At 36.5% G+C, this 22692-nt stretch overlaps 3 protein-coding genes across 3 annotated transcripts; 1 reads left to right on the forward strand and 2 right to left on the reverse strand.

Annotated features, from left to right (window-relative positions):
- Window positions 1-496: 496 nt before the first annotated feature.
- Window positions 497-4347, reverse strand: LOC120000817 (lipase-like). Its single transcript, XM_038848960.1, has 8 exons — window positions 3728-4347; window positions 3536-3630; window positions 3329-3432; window positions 3102-3202; window positions 2900-3003; window positions 2163-2600; window positions 1725-1856; window positions 497-1133 (listed from the first exon to the last, which is right to left on the reverse strand). The coding sequence occupies exons 1-8, from the start codon at window positions 3965-3967 to the stop codon at window positions 974-976; spliced, it is 1374 nt and encodes a 457-aa protein (XP_038704888.1). The 5' UTR covers window positions 3968-4347; the 3' UTR covers window positions 497-973.
- Window positions 4348-5880: 1533 nt separating this feature from the next.
- LOC120001016 (pentatricopeptide repeat-containing protein At1g60770-like) lies at window positions 5881-17071 on the forward strand. Its single transcript, XM_038849230.1, has 3 exons — window positions 5881-6173; window positions 6992-7451; window positions 16066-17071. The coding sequence occupies exons 1-3, from the start codon at window positions 5922-5924 to the stop codon at window positions 16863-16865; spliced, it is 1512 nt and encodes a 503-aa protein (XP_038705158.1). The 5' UTR covers window positions 5881-5921; the 3' UTR covers window positions 16866-17071.
- A 1535-nt stretch (window positions 17072-18606) lies between these two features.
- Window positions 18607-21985, reverse strand: LOC119999813. The gene is made up of 7 exons (XM_038847569.1): window positions 21298-21985; window positions 21110-21196; window positions 20808-21020; window positions 20374-20538; window positions 20128-20181; window positions 19887-20033; window positions 18607-19217 (listed from the first exon to the last, which is right to left on the reverse strand). The coding sequence occupies exons 1-7, from the start codon at window positions 21637-21639 to the stop codon at window positions 18840-18842; spliced, it is 1386 nt and encodes a 461-aa protein (XP_038703497.1). The 5' UTR covers window positions 21640-21985; the 3' UTR covers window positions 18607-18839.
- Between the last annotated feature and the right edge of the window lie 707 nt (window positions 21986-22692).

Genomic DNA, 22692 nt, shown 5'->3' on the forward strand with positions numbered 1-22692 from the left:
TGTAGGTTGAAGGTTTTCGCGATCAAATATCAATTTGAATGGTTTTAGAGCATATATAGTATTTTGCTACCGATTGCATCTGGTTCGCAGTTTTCACAGTTTGACAGTTTGACTGACGGCATAACACAATTCTAAAAACTATGGTAAAAAGTAGAAAATTAGAAGTATTATATTACAGTGTAGGTCATTTATTAGTGGGCTTAACAAAAAAAAAAAAAACCTTATTGTCCTTGAGGCTTGAAGGCTTCAACAATAACCAAGATTTTGAAAACCGGATCGATCCTTGAATCGGAAAACTCTTCGATTCACGGTTTAAAAAATAAACCGGGGTCAAAACTAAATTTGACCGGTCAATTCTATCAAATTTACAGGACCGGACAAATACCCGGTCACCTATTGAACCGGTTCGATTGGCGGTCCGGTTTTCAAAACCCTGACAATATCTAGTATGGGCTACAAGGCCCTCCACAACTCTAAAATGTCCAAAAGCCTTGTTCCTTGTAATGGCATTGCACAGAATGAATCCAAATAATAAGAGGCATAAGGGATGAAGCAAGCAATCAAGCAACATATACATGAGACTCGGTGGCTTTCAAATTTCTGTGAGAAGCCCAACCCACGTAAACAGCTATATATATGCATACACCATTCTCCTCCAAATAACTAGTCCATAGTCTTCATCTTGTACAGGAAGGATGGAAGCAAAAGCTAGAACATCAAAAATGGCATGGCATGGCATCAAAAATGTAAGGATGGAATCATATATCATGCCTATCTCCATTATACGTCAAGCCGACTAAAATAGCTACAATCTAGGAAACTAGAGAACCTGCTACCTGTTGAATACAAAAGGGGTGCAACTTAAGAAAATTAACCATTTACAACAGCACCAAAAATGGCATGGCATGGCATAAATTTGTTTTCCAGCTCCCTCTTCTAGTTGGTGAATGAGAGAGGAGACACAGAACTAAGACTAATGGTGTGCTTCGTTTGGTAAAGTCTGTGGACTTTTCCTAAATACATGTTTCCTACAACGTTCAAAAATGCTGTCATATATCAAATCAAATTGAACTCCTGCTCTCTCCCGATTCACAATGAACAATATATGATCGGCTTCCACAAGCTTATAGTACCTGCATTGCATCGTATTCAACCTTAAGACTTACACAGTGGAAGAATCCATAATAAAGGGATAGGAAATTATTTGGAGAAGCTGGAAGTTAAACAGAGTACCAAATAATGAGGTTTTATACAGCATATGACTTGCCTGTTCTCAAATGAGTAAACGCTAGAATTGCATAATGCTTTCTAAATTGGTGTCCCATTACGATCTTGAAAAACAGCCATTCCAACTCATTCAAACAAATAGCAAATAAACAATGCCATGCTAGAGTGGTTCCCTACTCTAGCAATTTTCTAGTTTCTACCTAATCATATTTCATTATTGGTTCCGCTTTTAACATTTTTTTTCGCATTAGAATACAGTTTCATCTGTCAAATTACTAAGAAAGATATACTTTCTTCTCCTTGATTAAAAATTTATTAAAGAATTGTTAAATCTGATCAAAACTTTTAAACAATTGTAAATAAGGAGTCATTATAAAATGATAAACGAGTCTGAAAATCTTGAAACAATTGTTATGGTGATTGTGTATAACAATATAAATAACTGTCGATGACACAAAAAACACCCATTTCTATTAGTAGCGATAATAATAACTAACCAGATGCCCGGTTGCAAGGGTTGGCACTCGGAATCATTTTGAATGAAACGGTTTGGATGTTCAATTGGAAGTTGAGGGTGCGTCATCGATATAGTATTCAATGCTCCATCATTGTCCTCCCAATCCTCATCCCTGCACATGTACTTACACAAGTCAGCACTCAGAATCGCAGAAAAGGACTGTTCAAATTCATACAAGTTAGTCTTCCTTCAATTGAATGTCATTAGGGAGTTGAAGTCTATATGAAAATTTTAATCTTCCAATTGAAGCAAAATAGTAAAAGAATAATGCTGAGAAAAGGTCAAATCTTTAAGTTCTAGAGATTTCTATTCAAGTGCCCTGCAAAATACGTAAAAAAATTCAATTTAGCCAAGTTCTGCAAGATTCATATCTGAATAAAATAAACGCAATAAACATTGAATGTGTTTAGTATCCAACCTATAGCCTTTATACAGTGGAGGAATGTCCGGAGGATGACACCATTGACTCATCTGCAATACTCTGATAAATAACAGAGGGTGGATTCCAAGTATGCTTGAAGGAACTGTAATGCCCATGATCTTTCTAGTACGCTTGGTGGCATAGCTGAAATAGTATGTATTCGGAAACGTTTGTATATGGCAATTGAGCTGCATAGACCCTTGAATTGTAAGATCAGGGAGGATCCAATCTCCCGAAGCAAATGGGCCAGCATTACCAAGGAGGCAATCAACAAGACCCCAAACACCCATTTTCTTACATGACATGTTGAAGTGATCAAATCCAAAATTGTAATAAGCCTTCAGCCAGGGGATGTCAAGCCAATCATAAATTATCACTCCTACACGGCATAGCTGAAGAAGACATATGGGTTTCAAGGTTTTCCCATCTTCTGGCCTGACATCAATGGAAACCACAAAGGTTGTAGCAGAAACGAAAGTCTGATAAACTCAAGGTCCAGAGACTAGAATACCTCATAACAGAAATGAATATAACTTACCAAAAAAGTGAATATACCTTATATCTAATTTGCAATGTGTCAGAAGTCACAGTATTTTGCTATTCGAACACTCAAAAATTACATTTGCATATTAAAACTAACAATTTTTTTTTTTTTTTGGAATAAAACTATGAAATTATTGATATAGCAGAAACTTATAAAACTCATGATAAAGAATTCAGGGAAATGTACTCACCGCATTCCATCTAAGTAAGTTCTTGTGGTCCCGTTAAATGCTCCAGACAAGGATGTTATGCTTAAAATCCAGTTCTCAGAAGTGCTCTCATAATGCTTGAATGCCTAAGATATCATTAAGATTTAAGAACATATAACTAAGATCCAATGCTTTAAGACATATTTATTTATCTATGTAAATCCCAGATGCAAATTAGGCTAACCTTATCCGCAAGCATTTGCTGCAGCACGCGAACAACCTGTGCTCCGGCAGAATGTCCAACAAAGTGAAGCGGGTGATCCTCATCCCATTCAGGGTAATGCCCTGGACCCAATTATAACAGAAAGAAAAATTTTCTATTACTCCCACCACATTGGCCACATGGTTAATTTGAAGGAAAACAGAGAACTATTCTAAACTCAGTTAAAGTTTGGGTGTTGAATTACAAACCTTGTTCATAAATGCGCCCAAATTGGGAGTGGCCACAACCCTTGCTGTGTTCTTCACCATAATCAACGTGCCCACCTTTCAAATAATAGAACAGCTCGCGAGCCCTGAAACAGAAAACCTCCTTCAATATCCCTCAAGAATATGCACAAAACAAGGAAAATACATGAAAAATGAGATTGCAAGTTATAATGCTCTTCCAACCCCCACCTATCATATATGCTGGTTAAAGACCCTAAATCTGGCACAAGAACTCTCTCATCTTTCTTCTCTGCCCCAGCGAAATAAGATAAACCTCCCAATCTCTGAAAACAAGTAAAAGCAAACCAAAAAAAAGGGGATTAATTAAGAAGGCGAGAAATACAGCAACTGCAGAAGAAATGGAAACCCAATATCGCATACCCCTTTGCCGAATCCAAAGATTCCATGGACGAGGACGATAGGAGGGAGATCATCAGCATTGGTTGTTGTGCCTCTGGTCACCTCTTCCTTGACCACAGGCTTGAAAAACCCTTCACTCCATGCCTGAGCAAGATCACCAGCAACAGCACTGCTGAAAATGTAAAACCCATAAAGCAAATGCACCACCGAGCTCACGAAAAGCTCCGTTAATTGAAGCATAAGTATCCACCACCGTATCATCTCGTCCCAGATAGCAAAAAAAAAAATCGAGAAGAAGAAGAAAATAAAAAACAAGCCTTGTTCAGACCCAAAAAAAGAGAGAACAAAGAAGGCTCTCTGTATATATCTGCTCAAAGAATGAAAACCCTCTTCGTCAAACCCCTCCTATGAATGAAAGCGTAGAAGGGAATTGATAAGTGGAGGCGTCCTCCTCCTACTTGTCTTTCTTTCTTTTTCTTAATCCTTTGTTCTGGCTTCAAAGTCCGAAAATGGTAGTAGTACCGCACGATTTTCTAATTTCCTACCTCCCTCGCAGAGAAAAGTCACAGCCAACTAACCAATCAGAGAGATTGATGTTCGTTCATTCTGTTTTGTTTCCTCTCTCTCGCCAGAACAAGAAGAGAAGTGTCTTCTGGGTTGGTGACACGTGGCCTGTCAACGACCTTTCCTATGGGAAAAAAAAAATGGTGTAGAAGCTCCTCCTCCTACAAAGGAACCCCGCTAAATAGTAAATAGTAAATAGGGGACAAAAAAAAAAGCATAATTAAAATTTAAAACCAAAAACTCAACCTCGGACGGAATTTATGATAAACCAAATTTTGTAATTTAGGTAAAAGCAATAATAATGCTTTATTTAGGGATAGAATTGTTGGCGTCATTTTCTAAGCTGATGAGCTGGAACACCCAACCCCACCTCTATCCGCTCTTAATTCTATGTATTTTTACAAAATCCAAATTTTCATTTTCTATGAATAATATACTAATATAGGTATCTCCCATCACCAGCCTAATTATTAACGTCTATTACACTGTTTACTATAAAATATTAAAATCCAATATATTTTTGTTTCTCCAATAAAATTTTTATCGTTGTGTTGCTCTAACTAATTAGACTCAAAAATTTTAGGGTGAAGGAACCAATAAATTTATTTTTTATTTGGTCTAAAAGTTCCTTTTTAAGATTATACCAATAATAATAAAGTATTTTTGGATAATTTATTATTATACTCTAAACATTTGATGATGGTGAAGATGCGTGTTACAGGCGCTGTAAAAGATTTGCGCAACCAAAAACGGACATACCAACAAAGCAAATGTTTTCTACTTTTCTTGCACTCTTTTTTGTTTTGTTTTTGATAAACGTTGTCTTGCATTCTTTAAGAGAAAAGTAAAGAAAGATTGTCGATGAGAACCAAAAGGAGGCAGTTGGGGAGCTGGTCAGCTGGATAAGAAACGTCGTGATTGCTTTAATCCATAACACTATTTATTGAGGGTTTTTGCAAGGTATAGGAGGTGTTTGCTTATCCCCTGCAACTCTTTCAATTCCATGATTGAACTAGAAACATCTCAACGACATCACTGTAATTTTTAAAAAAATATATATATTAAATTATACTATCATTACTATAAAGTTAGGTGACCACAAAAAAGAAGCAAATCAAATTGACTAATCGAGAGGCCTAGATTTCCACATAATGGAGTTATGTGGGGGGTGGTGCGCGTTTTTCCACGTTCTTTGGAGAATCATAAGAGCTCCAACCAGAGGCTTCCAGACGATTTGACTTCAGATAATCGGATTTTCTGGAGTGCAATAGCGTATCATACTGTTTTTCAATTCCATTATTTCATGTCATTTGATAATCACTTGATTGATTTGCTATAAAGCTCAAACACCCATTATAATTTATAACAACGTGTTTTGTGTCTGTAATTAGGCCTTGATTTCTCCTTAACCGGCCGCAGGCCTCCCTTATGTGGGCTTATCGGCTAATCCAGTTTTGGGCTCATGACCAGCCAAGTTTCTACTTTCTACGAGGTGTCCGAGGGCCGAGTTTTAGTACTTGGGCCTTTTCGTGCATGCAATAATCCAGCCCAAAAATCGATGTTCAAAAGCCCAGACCAAAGCCCTCCTTGCTTGTGAACAATACTGAACATCGATTTTTGATTTTCCTTCAACGTTGAAAGAGCATCGACCATGGCATTTCAACAGTTTGGGCGAACTAAGAGTGTGGCCAAGAGGTCCAAGAAGTACCTGGAAGAGGCGCTTTACGTGAGGCTCTACAAGGATGGCAGCTCTGAATTGAGCGTTCGCCAACAGTTGAATCAGTTCATCAAGAGCAACAAGCGAGTCTACAAATGGGAAGTTGGAGACACTCTCAAGAAGCTTCGCCATCGCGAACTATACTACCCTGCTTTCAAGATTCACCTTCCCAAATTCCCACTCTTTGTAAAAGCTATTTCGTGCAGTGTTTGTTCGTGGGAATTGGGATTTATATGATTGAGCGATGTGAGGTACTAGCGTCTGCCAAGATTTCCTTTCTAAATACAAGCACACTCGCAAGAACAGTGCAGGCAATGTAATTAGCGGCATGAATAATGGCGATTATATTTATACTTCAATGTGGGCATAAGAAATGATGGTTAACTTACCAATCCCTCAATTTTGTTTGTACTACTTGCCATTTCTTTTGTTGTTTATAGTTTATTCTGTGTCTAATCAATTGATTGGAAGAAATTTGCATGTTCTTAAAACTTAATGGAGAAGATTTGAACACAGCATTTTGTTTCTTCAAACTGTTCAATCTCCTCACATACACGGAGAGGCTGTGGCCTTTGTTTCAATATATTCTCCTGGCCATTGTATCTTTTAACTTCGAGTTTCAGTCTTTTAGTTCTTCATTTAAGACAAATCTTATACAAGCTAATTCAAATGATCGGTATTTGATAATCTAAATTTATGGCATGGTACTTGCCGCATTTCCATTATCAATTGTATCTGAACTGAAAGTCAAGTATGTCCTCCAATTTTATGTAGGTTGGTGTCTAGATACTAGCATATAATAGTTGTTTTGTTGCACATATTCTGTTTTGAATTTCTTAATTTAGTAGAAAAAATATGCCTCTGTATTGCCAACTACTGATTATTAGCTTAGGAACTTTTTTGATCGAGTACTCTCTTTCGTCCTTTCAATGATTATTATTCTGGGATTATAGTTCTATTCTATGCAAGTTGAGTCATTGATATTTTTGTAGTAAAATTTACAGCTCTCTGACTATGTGTCTAAAATGAGGGGCATGAATAAGACAGTCAGTGATCAAGCCATCCATCTTGATTTAGTTGCCAAAGCTCAAGGTATTGATGCTGCTGAAAGTTACTTCATTGATCTTCCTGAAACATCAAAGAACCATCTCACCTATGGTGCCCTCTTCAACTGTTATTGCAAGGAATTAATGACTGAAAAAGCAGAAGCTCTCATGGAAAAAATGAAAGAACTCAATCTTGGTTTAACTTCCATGCATTATAACAGTCTTATGACCCTTTACACAAAAATTGATCAGCCGGAGAAGATTCCTGCCATCATTCAAGAAATGAGGTCTGAATATGTCATGCCAGATTCTTACACGTACAATGTGTGGATGAGGGCTCTTGCTGCTGTTAATGATATTTCTGGGGTCGAACAAGTCATTGAGGAGATGAAGCGGGATGGCCGAGTTGTTGGAGAGTGTGCACTAAAGTCAATCATATGATGATTCTTTAGCACATTATATTATCATGGATATTTTATTAATAAAGTTATTTTTTGGTTATTGCAATTATTTATATCTGTGTAGTATGAATTATTGTAATAATGTCCCTAGAATATAATGTATATTCTTAAATGTCCTTAGCCAAATATTATTGTTAACAGGGACGACAATAATATGTAGAGGCTAATATGTGCTTGATTAATATATGATATTAAGTCAACACGTAGGTACATAAATTGGAGAATTTATGTACTGGATCGACCCACCATGAAATCATTACATGGATCGTGTTATGGATGTCATAAATAATTTCATAGTGATGATGGTGTTATGTAGTCCTTCGACCTGAGATCACCATTGTTCCCGACATAAGAAATTGTTCATTTTGACACTGTCAAACGTTGCCCTTATAAAGGTGGCTATAAAGGTGGTGATCAGGTGTATAATAAATTATGTAGAGGGATATGAGTGATCAAGATGGAATTTATCCTTCTCATAACACGAGATTGATATCTAAGGCCTCTTGATTGAATAGAGCTGATAAATGCATGGCCATGCTCAAATGAGTTGATATAATGATATCAATGTCATTTGTTTTGATCAGCTTATTCGGGAATCAGGAAACATTGATTGAGCTATACGAGGGTGACATATCCATGTCTCGTGTTCAATCAAGATATCGAGGATAAAAGGATTTTACAACACAGTAACATTAGTCGCGGTAAAGGTTGAGTCAAAATATTGACTTTCTCGTAATTTGGGTAGCAATGATATGTTGCTAGACATCACTCACTGCTTGTAATTCTAAAATAGGATTTTATAATTACTACCAACATTACGGGAACCTACAGGGTCACACACTAAGAATGATAAGCAATACGGAACGTAAAATTCATGAGATGAATTTCATATTTAATGTGAGCATTTTTCGGTCCTAGTTGGACTAGGATATTTTGACTTTGGTATTAATAAATTTCTAGAAACCAAGATAAGTATTTGAGTAGGACTCAAACATTTTTTGGAATTCTATTTTATCTTATTTTCTTTATATATATAAAGAGATATATATATATATACACACACACGTTATAGATATATATATATATATATATATATATATAAACACAAAAGGTTTGAATGTGTTATATATATATATATGTATATGTTTACAAATATATATAAAGATATATATAATACATATATATATAGTACGTTGTATATATATATATATATAAAACAACAAAAGTGTTGAACGTGTATATATATATATGTTTACAAAGAGATAGAATTCGAGGGTGAATGGTCATCCATTCTTAATTATTATTATATATAATAATTTTGTTATTAAAAGAATAAGTTTTTGTGAAAACATAGAAGTCATACGTGAGTTTTTCTGAGAAAAGGCTGAGAGTCTTTCGAAAGGTGTTCACCTATTTTGCTCACTGTACTGATTCAAGGTGTTGAATTAGATTTGAAGACGGCGGGTTCGTTTCGGTCTAGCAACCGGAGGGCTCGTGAGTTTCGTTCGTGGACGTGAGACGTACACGAAGATTGCATCGTTCGTGTGGATACCGTAGAGGCACGATCAGAAAGTTCGTGTTCGTTGGATGCTTCGACAGTACGAAAGGCGCGCTACAAGGGTAACTATTCTAAACCCATAATCGAATGTTGTTTTTAAACAGATCCTCGGATTAGGAATCGAAAATTTTTATTCTTCCGCTGCTTGATCGTTGTTCGATTCCTTTCAGTGGTATCGGAGCCATGTTTAAAACATATTCGATTATGTCTAGAGGATTCCATGTGTGCTTTGATTGATTCAAATATATATTAGATATATAATATTTGATTAATTGAATTGGATTATATATTTAATCTGATAGTGCAAAAGTTGCATATGTAAGGATCTATAAAATCCAATTGGCCATAAAAGATTATTTTAAAGGTTAAAATAAATTGATTAGTTTATGCATTTTTGTGTGCTTGGTGAAGCATGGTGCATGATTATAGCCCTGAAGACCCTTGTGAATGATTTACTTTATTCAATATAATTTTATGGAAAATACGGCTTGCATGTCGTGCCTTACCTCCTATTTCTCATTGTAATTCCTTTTCTCATCTCTTCTCCCCTCGAATGTAACTCGAGGTTTTCTATTACATATGATGTAATTAGAATTAAGATTAAAATAGGATTAAAGCAACGGAGAATTCCCTTGGAGGATGGAGCGTTTTCTTAACCATATGAAGAAAAGATGACCGAAAGAAAGGACTTGCGAAGTTTTACCTAGGTTGACTTGTCGGTTCTCTCATTGGCTTGGGAGGACTGATGTAGCTGGGCTATAATCATGTCACGTTTAAATTTTATTGTTTTATTATTATTATGTGATAATAGATAATGATAGTGCATGCTAATCCATCTAGTTTAAAGGCCAATTAGGTAATATGGACTTAATTTGTTGAGATCAAATTAATTAGAATTAATGAGATTAATTCATGATATGGTGAGATGAAATCCCTCAATAAAATTATTAAGTTGATGCCTTCCAATGATTAACACTTGTCAAGCTCTCGATCGAACATAAGTAGTTTCTGCCAAAGCGGGGTGCTTTATTCTATCTTGTAGAAGGCATGAAGGAAAAGGTAGAGTCTGCCAAAGCAGGATGCCTTGTTCCGCTTGTTAATCATTGGGTTCAATTTAACTGGGACAAGTCCAATAGGATTGGAAGCCTAGAGTCAAAGAGTTGGGTTTAATCCATAAGATGAGATTAAACAAGAATTGTTTACCCAACTGATCCAAGAATTGCATGGAGATGCAATTAGCAAAAGTTGCTTACCTAAATAGCTTAGTCTTGGGTTTTTCAGCCAAAGCTGTCTCAAGAGTAAGTGAAATATGGATCTTGGCCCACTAGAAAGTTTAGAACTTTCCGAATTAATGTGAGGGTTATTAATTCGAATTAAATAGTGAGAGCATCATTTAATTAAAGTCCTATTAGATGATCTTAAAGCATGATATTTATTTTGCATATTTTCTGTTGTAGATCACTATGGCATCACAAAATCCAAATAATTTATCTCTGCGATCTGTCCTTGAGAAGGACAAGCTGAATGGGACAAACTTCATCAATTGGTACAGAAATTTGAGAATTGTTCTCAAACATGAAAAGAAGTTGTATGTCCTAGAGCGTGTTGTTCCTGAGGAACCTCCAGCTACTGCCCCTAGGGTAGAAAAAGATGTTTATAAGAAGCATCAAGATGATTCCTTGGATGTTGGATGCCTCATGTTGGCTACCATGAACTCTGAGCTTCAAAAGCAACATGAGAACATGGAAGCTTTTGAGATGATCGAGCACCTCAAGAAATTGTTTCAAGAGCAGGCTCGACAGGAGAGGTATGACATTTCCAAGGCATTGTTTCAGTGCAGAATGGCAGAAGGAAGCTCTGTCAATTCTCATGTGCTCAAGATGATTGGGTACATTGAGGATCTTGAGAGATTGGGCTTCAAGCTAAATAAAGATTTAGCCACTGACTTAGTGCTGCAATCGTTGCCGGACAATTATAGTCAGTTTGTTCTAAACTCTAACATGAATAGTTTTGAAAAAACTTTGCCAGAGCTTCTAAATATGCTGAAGACAGCTGAGCCTAGCATGAAGAAGCAGAAGCCCGGGTCCATCATGATGGTCCAAAAGGGCAAAGGCAAGGACAAGAAAATGGATAAGGGCAAAAAGAAAGATAAAAGGTCCAAATCCAAATCTGCTGCACTGAAACCCAAAGGAGGGGTTGCTAAGGATGCAAAATGCTTCCATTGCGGTGAGATCGGGCATTGGAAGAGGAACTGCAAGAAGTACTTGGAAGATCTTAAGAAGAAAAGAAGTGAGACTTCTGCTACAGGTATTTATGTTATTGAGATAAATCTTTCTGCTCCTACATCATGGGTATTAGATACTGCATGTGGTTCTCACATTTGTCAAAAAGTGCAGGAACTGAGAAGCAGTAGGATTTTGGGCAAGGGCGAGGTGGACCTACGAGTTGGGAATGGAGCAAAAGTTGCTGCCCTAGCTGTAAGAACTTATTTCTTGTCTTTACCCACTGGGCTTGTTTTAGAACTTAATAATTGTTATTATGTTCCTTCAATTACTAGAAACATTATTTCTATTTCTTGTTTGGACAAGGATGGTTTTTCATTTATAATAAAGAACAAAAGTTGTTCTATTTATTTCAATGAAATGTTTTACGGTAATGCTCAAATGTCGAATGGTTTATATGTTATAGACCTTGACATGCCCATTTATAACATAAATACAAAGAAGGTTAAATCAAAAGATTCAAACCCAACCTATCTTTGGCACTGTCGTTTGGGCCATATAAATGAGAAACGTATTTCCAAGCTTCATAAAGATGGATTTTTGGACTCATTTGATTTTGAATCATATGAGACATGCGAATCTTGTTTATTGGGAAAAATGACTAAAGTCCCATTCACTGGACACAGTGAACGGGCCATTGACTTATTAGGCTTAGTACATAGTGATGTATGTGGGCCGATGAGTACACAAGCTAGAGGAGGTTATTTGTATTTCATTACATTTACTGACGATTTCAGTAGATATGGGTACGTGTACCTAATGAGGCACAAGTCTGAATCATTTGAAAAATTCAAAGAATTCAGAAATGAAGTACAAAACCAACTTGGCAAAAGTATTAAAGTACTTCGATCAGATCGAGGTGGCGAATACTTGAGCAAAGAGTTTCGTGACTATCTAAAAGAGTGTGGGATTGTCTCACAACTCACTCCACCAGCTACACCACAGTTGAATGGTGTATCTGAAAGGAGGAATCGGACCTTGTTAGACATGGTTCGATCCATGATGAGTCATACAGATCTTCTATCTCTTTTTGGGGATATGCTCTGGACACAACTGCTTTTATACTGAACCGAGTTCCATCTAAAGCGGTTCAAAAGACGCCATACGAGTTATGGATTGGGAAACGTCCCAGTATGTCTTTCATCAGAATTTGGGGTTGTGAGGCTTATGTAAAACGTCAAGCCTCCGACAAGCTTGCACCTAAATCTGATAAATGTTTTTTTGTAGGATATCCTAAGGAAACCAAAGGATATTATTTCTACAATCCTGCTGAGGGCAAAGTGTTTGTCGCTAGAACTGGAGCCTTTCTAGAGAAACAATTTGTATCTCATGGTAACAGTGGGAGGAGAGTGGAACTTGAAACAGTTCAAGAACCACAAGAAAACAATGAACCATTGATGGAACCTGAGTTAGCTTCACAAATAGTTGTGGAACCTGAGCCCGCTCCACAAGTAGTTGTGGAACCTGAGCCCGCTCCAAGAGTAGTTGGGTGTAAGTGGGTTTTCAAAAAGAAAACCGACATGGACGGAAATGTGCAAACCTACAAAGGGCGATTGGTGGCTAAGGGTTTCAAACAAATTCATGGTATAGACTATGATGAAACTTTTTCACCAGTCGCGATGCTTAAATCCATTCGGATTTTGCTTGCTATTGCAGCACACCAAGATTATGAAATTTGGCAGATGGATGTCAAAACAGCTTTTCTTAATGGAAAGCTCCTTGAGGATGTGTACATGACACAACCTGAGGGTTTTGTAGCTCCAGACGCTACTGGAAAGGTGTGCAAATTGCAACGATCCATTTATGGATTGAAACAAGCTTCTCGGAGCTGGAATCTTCGTTTTGATGATGCAATCAAAGAGTTTGGTTTCATCAAGAACGAAGATGAACCTTGTGTATATAAAAAGTTCAGTGGGAGTACCATTATATTCCTGGTGTTGTATGTAGATGATATACTGCTCATCGGGAATGATATTCCAGCCTTACAATCTGTTAAGGTTTGGTTAGGGAATTGTTTTTCGATGAAGGACTTAGGCGAGGCTACCTATATTTTAGGTATCAAGATCTATAGAGATAGATCAAGGAGATTGTTGGGCCTCAGTCAAAGTACATACATTGACAAAGTGTTAAATCGGTTTAACATGCAAGAATCCAAGAGAGGACTTCTCCCCATGTCACATGGCAATACTCTCTCAAATGGCATGTGTCCTAAGACACAAGATGAGAGAGAACGCATGAGTAAGATACCCTATGCGTCAGCTATAGGGTCTATCATGTATGCCATGGTATGTACACGTCCTGATGTCTCGTATGCACTTAGTGTAACGAGTAGGTACCAAGGAAATCCTGGTGAATGTCACTGGATGGCCGTTAAGACAATTCTTAAGTACTTGAGAAGGACTAAGGATATGTTTTTGGTTTATGGAGGTGAGGAAGAGCTCAGGGTAAAGGGTTACATTGATGCCAGCTTCCAGTCTGACAAGGACAACTTCCGATCACAGTCAGGATATGTGTTTTGCCTAAATGGTTGTGCTGTGAGCTGGAAGAGTTCAAAACAAGAGACAGTAGCTGACTCTACAACAGAGTCTGAGTATATAGCAGCTTCCGATGCAGCAAAGGAGGCTGTTTGGATCAAAAAGTTCATAGCTGAACTAGAGGTTGTTCCTAGCATTGCGGATCCGATTGAGCTATATTGTGACAATAATGGAGCAATAGCACAGGCTAAGGAACCCCGATCTCACCAACGATCCAAACATATACTTCGGCGCTTCCATCTTATTCGAGAGATCATTAATCGAGGAGATGTGAAGATATGTAGAGTTTCCACAAACGAGAATATTGCCGACCTACTGACCAAGCCTCTGACACAGCAGAAGCATGATCAACACAACAATTCACTAGGTATTAGATACATGAGTGATTGGCATTAGTGCAAGTGGGAGTTTGTTGGAGAGTGTACACTAAAGTCAATCATATGATGATTCTTTAGCACATTATATTATCATGGATATTTTATTAATAAAGTTATTTTTTGGTTATTGCAATTATTTATATCTGTGTAGTATGAATTATTGTAATAATGTCCCTAGAATATAATGTATATTCTTAAATGTCCTTAGCCAAATATTATTGTTAACAGGGACGACAATAATATGTAGAGGCTAATATGTGCTTGATTAATATATGATATTAAGTCAACACGTAGGTACATAAATTGGAGAATTTATGTACTGGATCGACCCACCATGAAATCATTACATGGATCGTGTTATGGATGTCATAAATAATTTCATAGTGATGATGGTGTTATGTAGTCCTTCGACCTGAGATCACCATTGTTCCCGACATAAGAAATTGTTCATTTTGACACTGTCAAACGTTGCCCTTATAAAGGTGGCTATAAAGGTGGTGATCAGGTGTATAATAAATTATGTAGAGGGATATGAGTGATCAAGATGGAATTTATCCTTCTCATAACACGAGATTGATATCTAAGGCCTCTTGATTGAATAGAGCTGATAAATGCATGGCCATGCTCAAATGAGTTGATATAATGATATCAATGTCATTTGTTTTGATCAGCTTATTCGGGAATCAGGAAACATTGATTGAGCTATACGAGGGTGACATATCCATGTCTCGTGTTCAATCAAGATATCGAGGATAAAAGGATTTTACAACACAGTAACATTAGTAGTGGTAAAGGTTGAGTCAAAATATTGACTTTCTCGTAATTTGGGTAGCAGTGATATGTTGCTAGACATCACTCACTGCTTGTAATTCTAAAATAGGATTTTATAATTACTACCAACATTACGGGAACCTACAGGGTCACACACTAAGAATGATAAGCAATACGGAACGTAAAATTCATGAGATGAATTTCATATTTAATGTGAGCATTTTTCGGTCCTAGTTGGACTAGGATATTTTGACTTTGGTATTAATAAATTTCTAGAAACCAAGATAAGTATTTGAGTAGGACTCAAACATTTTTTGGAATTCTATTTTATCTTATTTTCTTTATATATATAAAGAGAGAGATATATATATATACACACACACGTTATAGATATATATATATATAAACACAAAAGGTTTGAATGTGTTATATATATATATGTATATGTTTACAAATATATATAAAGATATATATAATACATATATATATAGTACGTTGTGTATATATATATATATATATATATATATATATATAAAACCACAAAAGTGTTGAACGTGTATATATATATGTTTACAAAGAGATAGAATTCGAGGGTGAATGGTCATCCATTCTTAATTATTATTATATATAATAATTTTGTTATTAAAAGAATAAGTTTTTGTGAAAACATAGAAGTCATACGTGAGTTTTTCTGAGAAAAGGCTGAGAGTCTTTCGAAAGGTGTTCACCTATTTTGCTCACTGTACTGATTCAAGGTGTTGAATTAGATTTGAAGACGGCGGGTTCGTTTCGGTCTAGCAACCGGAGGGCTCGTGAGTTTCGTTCGTGGATGTGAGACGTACACGAAGATTGCATCGTTCGTGTGGATACCGTAGAGGCACGATCAGAAAGTTCGTGTTCGTTGGATGCTTCGACAGTACGAAAGGCGCGCTACAAGGGTAACTATTCTAAACCCATAATCGAATGTTGTTTTTAAACAGATCCTCGGATTAGGAATCGAAAATTTTTATTCTTCCACTGCTTGATCGTTGTTCGATTCCTTTCACGAGTTGCTGCAGATTGGACCACATATAGCAATCTGGCGTCAATTTATGCTGATGCTAGCTTATTTGAAAAGGCAGAAAATGCACTTAAGGAATTGGAAAAGAAAAATGCCCATCAAGATCTTTCTGTATATCAATTCCTGATAACCTTGTATGGTTGTACTGGGAACTTGCTCGAAGTTTATCGTATATGGCGTTCTTTGAGGCTGGCTTTTCGTAAAACTTCGAATATAAGCTATCTAAATATGATTCAGGCGTTGGTTAACTTGAAAGATTTACCAGGTGCTGAAAAATGCTTTAGGGAATGGGAATCTGGGTGTTCGACATATGATATTCGGATTGCAAATGTTCTAATTGGAGCTTATGCCCAAAAGGGTTTCCTAGAAAAGGCTGAAGAGATGAAGGAAAGGGCACGCCGTAGAGGGGCAAAGTCGAATGCTAAAACCTGGGAGCTCTTTTTAGATTATCATTTGAAAGATGGGAATTTTAAATTGGCAGTTGATTGTATTGCCAATGCAATATCCACAGGCAGAGGGAATGGTGGCAAATGGGTCCCATCACTTGGGGTTATTAAGACCATGATGACACATTTTGAGCAAGAAAAAGACGTTGATGGGGCGGAAGGTTTCCTGGAGATATTGAAGAAGGCTGTTGAAAATTTGGATGCAGAGGTGTTTGAATCTTTGATAAGGACGTATGCGGCTGCAGGAAGGACAAGCACTATGATGCATCGCCGATTGAAGACGGAGAAAGTGGAGGTCAATGAGGCAAGTAAAAAGTTGCTTGAGGCAATATGTGTGGAGTGAGTGAGTTTACGTCTCCTTTGTCCTTCACTTTTTCATAATGTGTGTTCATGTATTAAGGTTTTGTTGACGTGGTTTTAAAGTTCTAGTTATTTGATTAATAAAATTCTCTGCCAACATAGTAGATGAACACATAATGATGGGAAGAATAGTTTATTGTTTTGACTTGTCAACTGAAATCACATCTGTTATTTATTTTGGTTATGTTGTGCCAAGAGCTCTGAGCTCCACAATGCAAGGTATGAAAGTGCTAGTATGCATCAGCTGCTTGGCTGGCATATAAGCCGATTGATGGAAAATGAAGTCATTATGGAAAAATATGTACCAATACACACACAAACATCATGTATATAGTGAGTTTTCATTTGTAAGATTGTTCTCGTGGATAGTGATTTGGCTAGCAAAGAAAGTTCAACGTACCTGAGCGCTTTTGGCCCTGGTCACTCTTTGACAATTTTACATTCAGTGATACCTGCTACCTCTCTGCTTATAATATGCTTTATTTTCGTGGTATAGCACATAATTCAGCTCTTGTTACTCCATATCCGCTCTTGTTTATGTCTCATTACCTGCTACCTCTCTGCTTATAATATATCTTATAAATTCAAAGACTTGGTATTGAAAATTGGTCATGATTGATTGTTTCTCGAACCTCACGCATTCTTATGCAGAAAGAGTAACGCAAAGCAAGCTACTTCAACACAAAAGTCATACTGTATTTCATGCTTGGTTGCAAGTATTTATTACAGAATCTTGGGCTTGTATTTTTCAAATATACGCATCATAATGTATTGCCTTTGTCTTATATTACGTAGAGTTGAATAGTTGGCAAGGCATTGAATGATAAATCTTAGACTTAAAGAACAAGATACATAGTTGTAAAGATATCCAGTCACGTGGGTTTTAAGTCAAAATCATGTGCAAGGATTAACAAATATTAATGCTGAATCATGATCTTTGGTAATGATTCATTCATGCTAATATTAATTGCCATAAACTATGGAAGGCGTGGAAAAACTATGTCCAGTCAAAATGATTGAATTTGTTCAATCTTGATTAATAAACCAAGTTTGAACATAAGTTATATGTATGAAATTTGGATACAAATATAAAATTTTTGTCTGGTTTAAAATCGGGTCCGGGTCTAAACAAAGAAGTCTGACTCGATTTATTTGTCCGAACCTTAACCCGGATTAGGTTATTATCTGACGAATTTAAACCAATTCGGGTTTGGTCAATTAAATATAGCTGAAGTCCAATACGAATTATGATTCAGATATATAAATATTTCGTAAACACGTGTTGTTGTCCGACTCATAACCGATTTTTTCCCACCCCTTGCAATAATCAATTTCTACTCTGTTTTCATCTTTTTGTCAGTGGACAGGTTACAACTTTAAATTTTGTTTGTTGAGTTCTGTAGCAAGGATTGTCAACAGCCACTTTAAGTTTCAAACTTTCAGTGAGGCCAATAAAAAAAATTCAATGCATGAAAATGGCAAAAATAACTTTCAGATATGGAGTTCTAACTCCTAACTAGAATGAAAGAAAGTGCTCTAATGGTAATATATGGGGCCCTCTGCATTTATCAAATGACTGTGAAGGATTAATGAGTGTATTAAGACAGTGGTTAGATTTCATCAGTATGTATGGGCCCCTAATTAAATGCACCATTAACTTTTGCTCTTAATGTGTATATATATATAATTATATATAGCCAGTGACAACAAGGACAGAAATAAAAATCACAAACAATAGTATTCATATTTCACTATTTTCTTTTGGATCTCCACATTTACATAATTCATCACCAGTTAGTTTCTCTTAAAAAATTTGGATTAACTTAGTAAATAACTATAAGAAATTAAGAATAACCCAACCCAACCCATAAGCAGCCAATTGCAAACCCAACAAGAAAATTAAGAAAAAAAAAATTATAAAAGAGAAAAGAATAAATATTCTGCACTGTTGATCCCACTAGGGACACCTGACATTTCTTCCTGGTCCTCCATAGTAAAAGTAATTGCCCCAAACCCTATTGATGCCTCCTTGTATGTCATAGCAATGGGGGTGGTCAGCCAAAACCTTCAGATTTGATAGAGGGATTAAATTGTTGTCCCAATCAACAACCTGTAGATTTCTAAAATATGATGCTTTTCCAAACCCTTCTCCTGCAAAATGTCCGCTCCCCATTTGTGTTGAAGTGTGAGACCCTGTTTGCCTGGAATTCACAACTTCTCCTCCAAATTGTACCATAGTTGCATGATCCCTCAAGTGGGTAAACAAGAATGATGGCCAATACCCAACTAGAATTCCTGATCCAAATTCTAGCCACCAATTCCCATGCTTTGGATCCTGCACCAAATGAATCTAAGTTAATTAATTGGAGTTGGAGTCAGCCCTCATTCTGGATCATTTTATGCGTCGACTATAACCCATGTGTGCATGCTTAAAATTGTTCAGAATGTCTAGTCTGGTGGGTCAAAAAGCTTGGAGAATTCAAGTTAATGATGATTTTTCTTTTTTTTTTAAAAAAAAGATTTGAATTGAGTGGACTGTAGAGGTCAGGATGACTAAGGTAGGTCTCTCTCTTTCACTTGGAAAAGAAGAGAATCTCACAAAGTGAAAAGGCAAGAAAGAACTTGCAGACACCATTTGTAGTTATCAATGCAGGTGGTGGGTGGTAATGTTCCAATGCTTGCAGTGCATGTTTTTAGATGTATGTGAAAGTTAAGCATATGATGTTAGTCCATAAAAGTGACTAGCAATAATGGTTCTTAAGCTCAAAAATGGTCTCAACCAAGCATTATCTTGGTTTCTAGAGCGGTCCACCACCACTGAGGACTTTCGTCAAATACTTTCTGTGCTTCACAGAAAGCGTTGATTCAATGGTTAATTCAGTGTCTCTGGCTCTCTATGCCACCAAGTCATGCCAACCCAACTTTACCAAATAACTGTAAAAACTGCCGATGTAGTTCAAGAACAATAAAAAGGGAAAATTTGGTGTTGATCCAATTTGTTTACCTTCCAAATCAAAATGCTAATATCGAATTGTCCGCCATTGTAAGATGAGGTTGGAGAGATGGCAGCCCCAATTGCAATTCTGTTGTTGGTTTGTACAAACCCTGAACACAGCAGATTGTAACATCCGGTTGCTTGATACGCGTCGGTCTGCAGATTATTAATTAACATGAATGATTGGTGAAAATAATCAATGAGAAATTATACAGGCGTATGTAACGAATTTTCTGTTGCTGGTACTTACTGTCCAATAAGTAAAGAATCTGGGGTAGCCGTCACCATATAGTTCTGGACTAACCTGCACGAGTAGAGTAAAACAGTGAGTTAATTGAGCTGTATTTTTAGGTCCTTTAATGAGAAAACAATGTTGTTACTTGTAATGTAATGAATAACACAGAATTAGTACACTTGCAGAGGAAACAGAAAACAAACCAAACGATAAAGTTTTCAATTATATTAAATTTTGATAGCAGTAGGGGATGTGACAAACCTGCCAACCAGCTTCAATGGTGTTAAGATCATCACCAAATGAACCAGAGATGACCCACAACTGTGATAGGCTGAATTCATATTGATTGGAGACTCGAGGTACCCACACATTTATGCTTGCTTTTGTTCCATAATATTGTTCTCCAGATACATACCCAACTGCATGCTGTAACCCCAAAAATGACCAAGTAAATATTCAGTCATTCATATAGAAACTACTTGTATTTTGATTTTTCAAGGGTACTGAAACCATGAAAGTTTGTGATAACAGACTGAAGGAAGGAAAAGACAAGAACTCCACAGCCTTAGTTGTTTGGTTTGACTACTTTGTTGTGTGTTTTTGGCTTGATTAAGGCTGTGTTTCTTGAGAGAAAAGAACAAAAAAAAGAGATGAGACTGAGAGAGAACTTTTTTCTGAGAAAGAAAATTAAATACCTCATGACCATTGCTGCTTGTGTCTCTTCTAACATGTCTTCTTAACTTCCTCCCAAATCTTCTAACAGAACTTGCTCTTAACATGTCTTGTTCTGTTGTTCTTCTTATTGGAATTGTTCCTTCTGGACATGATTCACCAGACAAACTCCACAACTGAAAATTTTCAGATGCCATTGCTGCTGGGCTATGCCCTTTTGGCCTCTCTGGTGGATCCTGCAATTTCATAATAAAAATTGAAAATCCTTAATATCACCAATTAAAAGAACATAAAAGGAATGCATTTTATAGTTTATACTGCATACCAATGGTTTTTTTCCTTCCCATAGAGGATGATCGAAAGCCGGTTGCTGATGAGATAAAACACAATCTATGATATCACCATCTGGACTCTGGAAACCCAACAAAAAAAATCAAACCCAACATGTTAAGACAGTACAAAAAACAGAGTAGAAACAGAGCAAAATCAAAGGCAGAGTCTTTAAAAAAATGCCTGAATTGTCTTGACAGCAGGCTTGTTAATCTTCTGGAGATGGGCTCTTATAAATCTCAACTTGTGCAACTCTCTTTGTGGCTTGAAAGTTTGATTGGTATCCGAGGATTGGGCAGGACAAAGTGAAGAAGAAACAACAAGTAGAGTACATACAAAAATTGAGATATTGTTACACCAGCTGCTGCTGCTAGAGTCCATCCTTGAGGAGAAACTTCCTGGCGCTTTCTGTTTAGCTAAAGAATCTGCATATTGGCTTTGTGTACATTGTCTTCTTCTACTTGTATGATAAAAACTACACCATTTATTACTCCATGAATCCATCATCCAACACATGATGACCATTCAAAAATGAATATCATAAATCTCTCACACCATTTCCAAAGCTCTTGAAAACACCCAACAATAACAGTTGCTTCAATTCCTTCCAACCTCTCTCAGGCTTCCAGCTTCTAATGCTGCCTTGGGTTTATGTCTCTGACAAAATTTGGGACTTCTAGGCAGAAGAAAAACTTAAATAACTCAACTGGGTTTGGTTTTCTCAAAGTTTTGCCCATGTGAATGTGGAGATATAAATACTGGGTAGTGATGAAGTCATGGCCCTAGGTAGTTTAGGGAAAAAGAAAATTAGAAAAAAAAAAGAAAAGAATGACGAATATGAGAGATAGAGAGAGATGAGAGAATATGTTTCCAGTCTCCAATACAAAGACTGAACCTTTAACTTTGTAATGTGTAAATAATGTTAGAAGGCAAAACCGGTATCAAGTGTTGTCCTGTTATTCTTTACTTTTGGTGGAGGAGGACAGATGGGAATTACACTTGATTCTGGGTTTTTCTAAAGTTGTTTGCTTTAGAGCGTGTCCTCTCCTTACTCACTTCCCTAGATGTTCTTTGTGTCAGCTGCTCTCTTTTTTAAATTCTTGTAGGTATAATATTTTGCCATTTCACACAACTATTACCTAAAAAAATTTCCACCCCACAAAATTATAATTAAGTTTAAAATGATAAATGGTTAACCATTCAACGATGACTTCATCTAATTGATACACCTCCTAAATCATTGGATTTAAATCCATTGTAGATTCAAAAATTTTAAACAAATTGTGAAATTCTCAAATCTATATGTATGTGATGAATATTTTCAAATACAAGACTCGAATTTAATTTTTTTTTCATTTTTTAAATTTGTCAGAATAATTAAAAGAGTGGCACTATTCAAAAATATGGATTATGGAGTGTAAATCGTTACCAATATAAAAAAAATTAGAAATAATAAATAGTAGTTTGGTGGGTCCCACTTTGTATGCGTGGGGAATCCGTTGTTCATAGCTTCTAAAAATTGTCGTTTTGTGCGGAGTAATTAGTAATTAGCAATTAGTGTGTCTGTGTGCGTGTCGG

Source organism: Tripterygium wilfordii, chromosome 6, assembly GCF_013401445.1.
Source record: "Tripterygium wilfordii isolate XIE 37 chromosome 6, ASM1340144v1, whole genome shotgun sequence".
Classification (NCBI taxonomy): domain Eukaryota; kingdom Viridiplantae; phylum Streptophyta; class Magnoliopsida; order Celastrales; family Celastraceae; genus Tripterygium; species Tripterygium wilfordii.